We start from the raw sequence: 11,010 nt of genomic DNA, 5'->3' as shown, positions 1-11,010 counted from the left end.
CTCACCTCCCCCTCCCGCCCCCGCATCTCTCAAAGCAGCATCAAAGGAGGGACACGCAGAACTGTGATCCTCTTCCACCTGATTCGATTTCTCCTTTCTACTTTCCTGTTTGTTTACTTTAATTAAAAATACATACATAGGTCACTTCCCAGCAATGAAGTGCTAGCGTACACAATAGCAACCAACCAACCAGCCAATGTTTATTACAGCAAACAGCCAGCATTTTTTTTTGGGGGGGGGGGAACAGATCAATAAAACAGACAAACACAATAATGTTGAATTGTGTTTTTATTTTTTTGTCAATCTTTCTAGGAATCCAGAAATCTAAGCATTTCAACCTTTAAGAGGCCAAGCTGATGTGTGTGGGAGAAGCTGCATTATGGGCCAGAGCTGTGTGTACAGTATAATAATCCTATATTATTACGGCGACAAGATTCCTACAGGAACAAAGGTGAAAAGTCTATAGCCCTATGCGCTACAGAAGAATGGCTGATAAAACTAATGGATTTGGCTGAAATGCCAATGTTAACACATTTAATTAGAGAAAAATCATTACTGAGCAAATAAGGACTTGGGAATTTCTTATGGGCTTTTGGCAAGAAAGAGAAAATGATATCTGGATTTAAAGGTTGAAAAAATACTGGTTTATAGATGACAGAATGGTTGGATCTTAAGGAATGAATACCACATGTAGCTGCAGGACAGAGAACTGGTGGTCCTTTATGTATTTGTTTGTTTGTTTTGTTTTTTTCTTTCTTTTTCTCTTGCTTTCCCTTTTTCTTAGGGTTCTCCTTTCCATTTCTTCCTTCTGACTTTTAGACCTTCGTTCTCTTTTAGACCAGGTAGCTGTTTCATTTCAGTATATAAGACGCTTTGAAATAGGTATGCATTTTTGTACATCTTTGTACAAAATTTTTATTAAATTTTCTGTTTTACAATTTAAAATACTCATTTTTACATCCTTAAGATATCACGTGATATAAACAATCCCATGACTGTAACACGGGGCAAGAATCCTCACATCAAGGACTTCCCTTTTTCTCTTTCCATGGTTCATTTTACATATAATAAATCCCTGCATGTTTCGCAGAAACTACACCATTCAGTATTCCATTATTGCATCCATCAATACGTTTTGGGACTACAACTCCCATCATCCCTAGCTAACAGGACCAGTGGCCAGGGATGATGGGAATTGTGGTCCCAAAACATCTGGAGGGCCGAGTTTGGGGATGCCTGTTCTATATGTTAAGTCTGCAAGCTGCACATAAGTTCTGTCAACTTAACTTGCCATTCTTCTTTGGTTGGGACCTCGCTCGTTTCCCTTTCCCTTTTTTTTTTTTTACATATTTGAATAAGCATCCACCCATCAATCAATCAGACCAGAGCTGCAGAGAGAGGGAGGCGATCCTGCCTTCTAAGGGTTAAAGTGAACTGACTCCGGTTCCTAGAGAGGGTGTGAATTGGGGGGTGGGGTGCAAAAGGAGGAGGAGAGTGGGGCGGGGGTCCTTCAGAGCAAATGCAAGGCTGTGCAAACAGCTCCCTCCTCCTCCTCCAGCTCCAGCCCAGCCTCCCTCAAACGCTGCATCGGAGACCCCCCAGGATCTGGTCAGTCGCCGCCCCTCCCCCATAGCTCTGTGCATGGGGCGATGGGGGGGCTCCGGGGTGACAGGCAGGCAGGGAGGTGCAGGGGAGGACAAGGAGATACGAGGCTGCTGCTGGCCCTCCCACCCCCTTCTTACACCCCAATGGGATCTTAAGCTCCTTTTGCAGCAGGGGGGGGGATCCTACGATAGGACTCCAACTCCCATCAGCCCCTGCCAGCACGGCCGGCAATGAGGAATGATGGGAGTTGGAGTCCATCACTCCACCCCGGTTTGGCACTGTTTCCCCACCCATAGAATCCTAGAGTTGGAAGGGGTCCCGTGGGTCATCTAGTCCAACCCCCTCCCGCAATGCAGCAATCTGTTGCTCAATGTGGGATTCGAACCCACAGCCCCGGGGTTAAGATGGGTGGCTCTCCTTTGATCGCGCCTCTGTTTCATCTTAAAGGGAAGTTGGTGAACCACTCAGTGGCCTGGTTAAATCTTTCAGGTGAAACGATGGAAAGATACATCAGGCAGAGAGGAGGAGGGAGGGAGGAAAATGGAAGAAGAACCTGGAAACAGAACAATGCTGGTAGATTTTGGGGTCCAAAGTATTGCAAAGGTTGGTCGCTTCCGTAAAGAGGCTGTTGGAGGTGCATCCCTTGGTCTGTCTCGCCAAAGCAGTTCATACTGGGAGGAATAAAGCTTTATTATTATTATTAGTAGTAGTAGTAGTAGTAGCAATGTAGTAATATTTTGTTGGGAGCCACCCAGAGGGGCTGGGGAAACCGAGCCAGATACTAAACTTCAGGTGCAGCAGCAGAAAAGGCTCTTCCCTCTCAAATTTATATTAAATAAAATTTTAAAAATCCTTCCAGGAGCACCTTAGAGACCAACTAAGTGTCATTATTATGAGCTTTCATGTGCATGCATGGTATCTGAAGAAGTGTGCATGCACACGAAAGCTCATACCAATGACAAACTTAGTTGGTCTCTAAGGTGCTGCTGGGAGGAATTTTTTTATTTTGTTTCGACTTCGTCAGACCAACACGGCCACCTACCTGTACCTCTGGGGTTACGGCGCTCATCTCGCTTTATTGGCCGAGGGAGCCGGCGTACAGCTTCCAGGTCATGTGGCCAGCATGACTAAGCCGCTTCTGGCGAAACCAGAGCAGCACACGGAAACGTTGTTTACCTTCCCACCAGAGCGGTACCTATTTATCTACTTGCACTTTGATGTGCTTTCGAACTGCTAGGTTGGCAGGAGCTGGGACCGAGCAATGGGAGCTCACCCCCGTCATGGGGATTCGAACCGCTGACCTTCTGATCGGCAAACCCTAGGCTCAGTGGTTTAACCCACAGCACCACCGGGTGTATGTGGCAGCAAAGTTGGCATCTGGGTTTATTGCAGGCTCTGGTACCAGTGTCCATGTTAAGTCTGGTGGTGGTATTATTGTGAGTGGGGAGTTGTTTAAGGTTAGGTGGCTGTCTGTAGGCAATGAAAGGTCTTCCACCCAGAGCTTGAGAAAATATTATTTAATATAATATTATTATATTAAATAATATGTCTAAAATAAAGGAGTGAAGTAAGGTTTTGTGCACCAGTAGATGATGATGATGATGATGATGATGATGATGATGATTAATTTATTATTTATAATCCGCCCAGTCACTCTGGGCGGCTTCCAACAGAAAAATGAAATAAAATAATCTATTAAACATTAAAAGCCTCCCTAAACAGGGCTGCCTTCAAATGTCTTCCAAAAATCTGGTAGCTGTTTTTCTCTTTGACATCTGATGGGAGGGCGTTTCACAGGGTGGGTGCCACCACCGAGAAGGCCATCTGCCTGGTTCCCTGCAACTTGGCTTCTCGCAACGAGGGAACAACCAGAAGGCTCTCGATACTGGACCTCAGTGTCCGGGCAGAACGATGGGGGTGGAGACGCTCCTTCAGGTATATTGGACCGAGGCCATTAAACATTGCCTGCAAATTAAATAATTGGTTGCACAGCCTGACTGCAGCCGAGCGACAACCTTTATTTCAATCAACCACATTTGATGTGGTTTTGGTGTGAGACTTGGCTAAACTAGGTCCTGCTTCCAGGCTCTCAGTATTTTGTGTGAGGGATGTACTAGAAATGTGGATTAGAAGATAAAGTCCCCACTGGATAAGAATGGCAGATCTAAGTTGATGGACTATGTTGAAATGGCAAAAATGACCGGAAGAATCAGAAATCAGGAAGACCAAAATTATAACAAGGAATGGGGAAAATTTATAATCTGATCTTATAAAGCATTGTAAATAGCTAAAATCATTAGTGGGATTGGTGAGAGGAGGAGAAGGGCAGAGGGGGGCTGTGACAGCCAGATTATAAAATTCTGAGCCTTGGCAATGAACCCAAAGGGTCGTGCAAGTGGTTCATGTCCAGCTACTGACCAGAACAGGGGTTCCCAACAAAAATTTCTCGAGGACCCCTCATCGAGCCGCTATTGTGACAAGGACCCCATTAATTCCTAATCCTAAAATTAAAAAGTGAGAGCCAAATTAAGAGTCTTTTTATATTTATACGTTTTTTACAGTTCTTCCTCTTCATCTGTAGGCCTTTGTCATTTTAACGAACCACTTTTTAACCAACAGTCCATTTTTAACTACGCGAACTGTAGCTTCCGCGAAAAACAACGCTTTGTTTACAAACACTACTGTTTTGCAAAGAGGCAGCTCGCACCAGGGAGGAGGGAGGGGAATGGAGAAGACAGGGTACCTGCGCAGTAGCGCACAAATGAAGCCAACGCGCGAATAATAATAATAATAATAATAATAATAATAATAATAATAATTTATTATTTATACCCCGCCCATCTGGCCGGGTTCCCCCAGCCACTCTGGGCGGCTTCCAACAAAACATTAAAATACAGAAATCCATCAAACATTAAAAGCTTCCCTAAACAGGGCTGCCTTAAGATGCCTTCTAAAGGTCTGGTAATTGTTATTCTCTTTGACCTCTGGTGGGAGGGCATTCCACAGGGTGGGCGCCACTACCGAGAAGGCCCTCTGCCTGGTTCCCTGTAACTTGGCTTCTCGTAGCAAGGGAACCGCCAGAAGGCCCTCGGCGCTAGATCTCAGTGTCCGGGCAGAACGATGGGGGTGGAGACGCTCCTTCAGGTATACTGGACCGAGGCCGTTTAGGGCTTTAAAGGTCAGTACCAACACTTTGAATTGTGCTCGGAAACGTACTGGGAGCAAAGCATCTTGGGGAGGTGAGCGTTAGTAGAATGCGTGCGCTGCCTCTTTGCAAAACAGTAGTGTTTGTAAAGCGCCACCTAACGGCATACAGCAGAACTACTGCCTCTATCTAATTCTAGTTTTGCGCTAGACTCTGCTCATGCAAGAAGCGGCCAAAACAAAAAATCTGTTATCATACGAAATATATTTAATATATTTTTTATTCTAATAGCATCTTGCGGACCCCTCTGGCATAGCTCGCGGACCCCTGGGGGTCCCCGGACCACCTGTTGGGAACCACTGGACCAGAAGAACCAGGTTTGCTTCAGCCCTGTCTCCTGATTTTGCCATCGGTGGTCTTTGCGTTTTGCGTGAAAGGGAAATGTTGCCTTTCAGAATCCGGCGACCCACTGAGGAGATGGCTCTGCATTTCAAAAAGGAGGAAGAGGAGGAGGGCTGGGCGACCTTGGATCCTGACCGGGCGGCTCTGCATGGAGAAGTCAAGGAGGAAAAGGGCGGGCTCCAGGACTCGCTCGGTAAGGGTGTTGATATCTGTCTAAAAGAGCAGTTAAGACACCTGCCTGTTGAACGGTTCCTATGCTTTAGTGCCCCAAAGCCCATTTTCCTTTTCTAGTGGGATTTGATCTCTCTTCGTCAATTAAGAGCATTTATCTCCCACCTTTCCCTTTAATAATAATAAAAAATCCACTAGGGCGTTTTGCATGGTTATACACGTGTGCAAAATATTAGCGGCTTGGCATCATCAAAATAGCCATTTTTAATACTCAGTTGCAGGACACATTTAATAGCTGAGAGCTGGAACAACAAGCAAGTAACTAAATCATTGTTTTCAGTCCTTATTGTTTTAATAAAAGTAATTCAAATATAATACAAATTTAACAATTGACTTCCCACCCTGCTTCCTTTTTTATTATAAAAAATACAATTAAATTTTCAAATAAACCACATTAAACAATAACAAAACATTTAACAATAAACACGGCAACATACAACAAACACAAAATTTCCTCCTTTTATCATCTATTCAGCTATTTTAGTTCATTTTGCTCTGCCGAGCTTTGACTTCCCTCCTTCCCTCATTCGGTTCTCTTACCCATTCTTATCTCGCAGTTCCTTTGTCCAATCTACTTACAAGTCAATTTGTAGGATTTATTTCAATCCTGCAAGTGTCTTTAAACTTCTACGGTTCTTCTCCATATAGTCCACAAATTAACTCCAATCCTTTTGGAACCTTGACTCCCCCTGGTTTCGGATCCTGCTAGTCAGTCTTGCTAATTCCGCATAGTCCATCATTTTCGTCTGCCGCTCTTCAATCATCGGTAACTCCTGGGTTTTCCATTTTTGGGCTAACAAAGTTGTCGCATACATAAATAATGTTTGATCTCCTTTTACAATCTCCTCACCTATAAGTCCAAATAGAAAGGCCTGCTTCCATGATGTTTCTCTTCCCTCCCTTACTTGCTGCTCAATGTAACATACATTTGCTAATCCCATTTCAATGCTTTAAAATATTTTAGCATTTTATCATTAATTTCCCCCCTTCTTCCTTTCCCATCGCCTGTACATATTTCAATTCCTGCATAGACTTGCATTTAATTGTAACAGATTCCCCAAATGTCAATTAGAGTTGCTCTTCACTTTGTCAGCCCACAGGAATCATTAACTGTGAATCAATATTCCACAAATGCAACTTATTTCTATATATTTATTAACAGGATCGATGTGTCTTTCAGTCATCAGAACCCCTAAGCAATTTAGAGGGTGGTGGCTATTGGGTTGTTGTTTTTATTTGTATTAGGTATTTTGTGGTTTTATATCTTGGTTTTATTCTGTGAACCGCCCTGATACCCCCGGGTATAGGGCGGTATATAAATTCAATAAATAATAATAATAATAATAATAATAATACTGTACTTATAACATAAAAGAGACATTAAAATTACCGATAAAACCAGAAGCTTAAAAACAAATGAGTGGAAATGGTTTTTAAAAGAAAATCGGCAAGTCTTAAAAAGACACATTCCAAAATAAAATCACAGAGTAGTATAATGTAGTTTTCCTTATATAAGACAATTTTTATTATTATAAAAGAATGTTAAAAATTGGGGGTCGTCTTATACATGGATAGTGTAGGGGGGTGGGCAATTGGTTGCAGCCACGAGCAGGAGATTGTCAGCGGCCATTGGGTGGGTGATTGGTGGCTGCTGTCGATTGGCTGCTGTTGCGTCACTTTTGTGGGTGGGTGATTGGTGGCTGTGGCAAGGCCTGGTGCTGACTGGCCGCAGCTTCTGTGGCAATTGGGCGGGTGATTGGCGGCTTGACAACTATTGGACGGGTGATTGAAAAGCTTGACAACTATGGGCAACCCCCCCCATTTTCTTAATTAAAAAGGTAAAGGGACCCCCTGACCGCTAGGTACAGTTGCGGACGACTCTGGGGTTGCAACACTCATCTCGCTTTACTGGCTGTGGGAGCTGGTATACAGCTTCCAGGTCATGTGGCCAGCATGACTAAGCCGCTTCCGGCAAACCAGAGCAGCACACGGAAACACCATTTACCTTCCCACCGGACCGGTACCTATTTATCTACTTGCACTTTGACGTGCTTTCGAACTGCTAGGTTGGCAGGAGCTGGGACCAAGCAATGGGAGCTAACCCCTTCGTGGGAATTCGAACCACTGACCTTCCGATCGGCAAGCCCTAGGCTCTGTGGTTTAACCCACAGCGCCACCCGTGTCCCTTCTTTTCTTACTTAGGAGTCCCCCAAAATAGGGGTCGTCTTAGATACAGGGGCATGTTATACACGGGAAAATGTGGTACTTCTCAGATTTACCTGTGTAAAAAAAGCTTTTAGCAGGCCCTGAAAACTGCACAGCAAAGGCACTTGCCTAATATCAAGGGGCAGATAATTCTTTGCAAGTGCAGAACAGACATTATGAGTGAAATTATGTGGCACATCCCAATTAACAATTACCTGAGGTCCTTCAGTTACTTGAAGCTCCCATTTCCTTTTTAAAAAAATCATTTTTATTAGTTTTCCAATACAAACAGCCAATTATAATATTCCAAATACAATATTCCAATTAAAAACAATAAACTAAAAAAAGAAAGAAAGACCAAATTTTAATCCAAATTGTTCCCATTTCTGATATGGATTCTTATCGTTTTCTTGTCTTCATTGCAACAGGTGACCAAGGGGCAATTGAGAAAAAGGAAGAACTGTGGGGGGTGTCACTGGAAAGAGAGCAGTGTGGAAAGAGGAAACAGCCAGGAAGGAAAGCAAAATCAAATCAGGAGAGAAAACCCTTTGCTTCCCAGGGCAGTGGCTACCTTGAAATCACAACCCAAGAAAAAACTGATAAAAGGAAGAAGACCAGTCAATGCCTCGTGTGTCAGAAAAGCTTCAGTTCGAGGTCTAAACTCAGAGCTCATTGCAAAATCCACAAAGGGGAGGAACCCTATAAATGCTTGGAGTGCGGAAAGAGCTTCAGTTGGTTCACAAACCTGAGCAGGCATCAAAGAAGTCACACGGCAGGAAAAGTGCACACATGCCTGGAGTGTGGAAAGAGCTTCAGTTCGAACTCGGACCTTAGGAAGCATCAGATTATCCACACGGGGGAGAAACCCTATAAATGCCTGGAGTGTGGGAAAAGCTTCTGTCGCAGCACAACCCTCATCATGCATCAAAGCCTCCACACTGGGGAGAAGCCGTACCGATGCCTGGAGTGTGGGAAGAGTTTCAGTCAGAAGATGTACGTCACTCGTCACCAGAGAATTCACACCGGGGAGAAACCCTATAAATGTGCGGAGTGTGGGAAGAACTTCACGGTGAGGACGAGCCTGACTGCTCATCAGAGAATTCACACAGGGGAGAAACCGTATAAGTGTGCAGAGTGCGGGAAAAGCTTCAGTCACAACTCAAGCCTAACAATGCATCAGAGGACTCACATGGCTGAGAAACCATACAAATGCTTGGAATGTGGAAAGAGTTTCAGCGTCAAAATTAGTCTTACTTATCACGAAAGGATTCACACAGGGGAGAAACCATATACGTGTTCGGAGTGTGGGAAGAGCTTTAGTCAGAGCTCAGCCCTCTCCACACATCAGAGAATTCACATGGCCGAGAAACCCTATAAATGTGCTGAGTGTGGAAAGAGCTTCAGTCAGAACGCCGACCTTATCACCCATCAGAGAATCCACACAGGGGAAAAGCCATATAAGTGCTCGGAGTGCGGAAAGAGCTTCCGTTTGAGCACGGGCCTCAGTAACCACCACCGGATTCACACCGGGGAGAAACCCTACGAATGCCTGCAGTGTGGGAAAAGCTTCAACAACAGCACAACCCTCAATATGCATCAGAGGACTCACTCCGAAGAGAAACCGTATAAATGCTTGGAGTGTGGAAAGAGCTTCTGTTCAAGCACAATCCTCATGTACCATCAAGCTACTCACTCAGAGGAGGAGCCCTATAAATGCTCGGAGTGCGGAAAGAGCTTCAACCTGAACAAAGACCTCACTTCTCATCAAAGAATCCACAGAGAGGAGAAGCCCTACAGATGCCTAGAGTGCGGAAAGAGCTTCAATCAGAAGATTAATCTCACGTTTCATCAAAGAATCCACACAGGGGAGAAGCCGTATAAATGCTCGGAGTGCGGAAAGAGCTTCAGTCGAAGCACACACCTTACATGTCATCAGAGAATTCACTCGGGGGAGAAACCGTATAAATGCCTCGAGTGTGGGAAGTGCTTCAGTTCGAGCTCAAACCTCAGTAAGCATCAAGTGACTCATTCCGGGGAGAAGCCCTACAAATGCTCCGAGTGCGGAAAGAGCTTTAAAAGGAGATCATACCTCAGTAAGCATCAGAGAACTCATGAAGAGGAGGAAGTATAGAACTACATTACGCCTAGAAAGAACGTTCATCCAAGTATAACTTCTCAGATTTCACACCCAGGAGAAATCACATATCATGTGTTGCCTCTCAGGCCAGATCCACACCATAGATTCAAAGCACATCCAACACTCATTTAAAGAACATGACTTTCCCTCAGTTGGGAAAAGTAGATTGTTAAGGTGTTTTTTGTTTTTTTTAAGGAAAGGGCTTTTAATGGGGCTGTGCTGTTGTTGTTTTACTACCTGTGTGTTAATATATATGTTTTTATATTGTTTTAATCCTGTTATAGTTTAATTATTTTCAAATATAATTTTATTTTTTGTTTTCACCTTTTGCAGGCATTTTAACAAAAAAAATGGTAACAAAATTAATCTACATTTCTTTCGACTTCCCTCCTTTCTGCGGTTACTTAGTTTGTATCTTTTTATTACTGTATATCAGGGGTGTCCAACCGGTCAACCGCGATCAATAGGTCGATCCCCTGATGATTGTGATCGATCGGAGGATCCTTACCACTCATGTTGTTTAGAATCATGCCTCCGCCCCTCTCTGTGTTTCCCTGCGCCACGTTTAATGGGTGTTCCTTTGTTGTCTGCTGTACCGCTGCTGTTATTTATTGCAATTCTTCACACCTACTGTTAAAATAAGCTAAACCACTTTTTAAACCCTAAAAAAACTCAGCAACTTTGGCCTGCTCCCCTAAAAAAGGGGACCATTTTTTCTTTCTGGAAGTAGATCGTAGTCTCTTGGGAGTTGGGCGTCCCTGCTGTATATCCAATTCAAATTGTTTACCGATGTTCCCTTTCAATTATTTCTTACCGCTTGAGTTTATGTCAATCCTGTTAATATTTCAAGTTGTTTACAACAGGGGTTCCCAACAAAATTTTCTCGAGGACCCCTCATCGAGCCGCTATTGTGACAAGGACCCCCATTAATTCCTAATCCTAAAATTAAAAAGTGAGAGCCAAATTAAGAGTCTTTTTATATTTTATATTTATACGTTTTTTACAGTTCTTCCTCTTCATCTGTAGGCCTTTGTCGTTTTAACGAACCACTTTTTAACCAACGGTCCATTTTTAACTACGTGAACTGTAGCTTCCGCGAAAAACAACGCTTTGTTTACAAACACTACTGTTTTGCAAAGAGGCAGCGCGCGCCAGGGAGGAGGGAGGGGAATGGAGAAGACAGGGTACCTGCGCAGTAGCGCACAAATGAAGCCGACGCGCGCAAAGCATCTTGGGGAGGTGAGCGTTAGTAGAATGCGCGCGCTGCCTCTTTGCAAAACAGTAG

At 43.9% G+C, this 11,010-nt stretch overlaps 1 protein-coding gene across 2 annotated transcripts; it reads left to right on the top strand.

Annotated features, from left to right (window-relative positions):
• The first annotated feature begins 1,511 nt into the window (after positions 1-1,511).
• LOC118081205 (zinc finger protein 883-like) lies at positions 1,512-10,579 on the top strand. Of its 2 annotated transcripts, XM_035107518.2 has the most exons (3): positions 1,512-1,608; positions 5,206-5,345; positions 8,017-10,579. In XM_035107518.2, exons 2-3 carry the CDS (start codon positions 5,228-5,230, stop codon positions 9,717-9,719), a joined length of 1,821 nt encoding a protein of 606 aa, XP_034963409.2. In that variant the 5' UTR covers positions 1,512-1,608; positions 5,206-5,227; the 3' UTR covers positions 9,720-10,579. The 2 variants fall into 2 exon arrangements, with proteins under 2 accessions (XP_034963409.2, XP_060125540.1); XM_060269557.1 differs by lacking the exon at positions 1,512-1,608 and having other exon boundaries at positions 4,801-5,345.
• The last annotated feature ends 431 nt before the right edge of the window (positions 10,580-11,010 follow it).

Source organism: Zootoca vivipara, chromosome 2 (genome assembly GCF_963506605.1).
Source record: "Zootoca vivipara chromosome 2, rZooViv1.1, whole genome shotgun sequence".
Taxonomy (NCBI): domain Eukaryota; kingdom Metazoa; phylum Chordata; class Lepidosauria; order Squamata; family Lacertidae; genus Zootoca; species Zootoca vivipara.
This window is presented reverse-complemented; position numbering and strand designations above follow the sequence as displayed.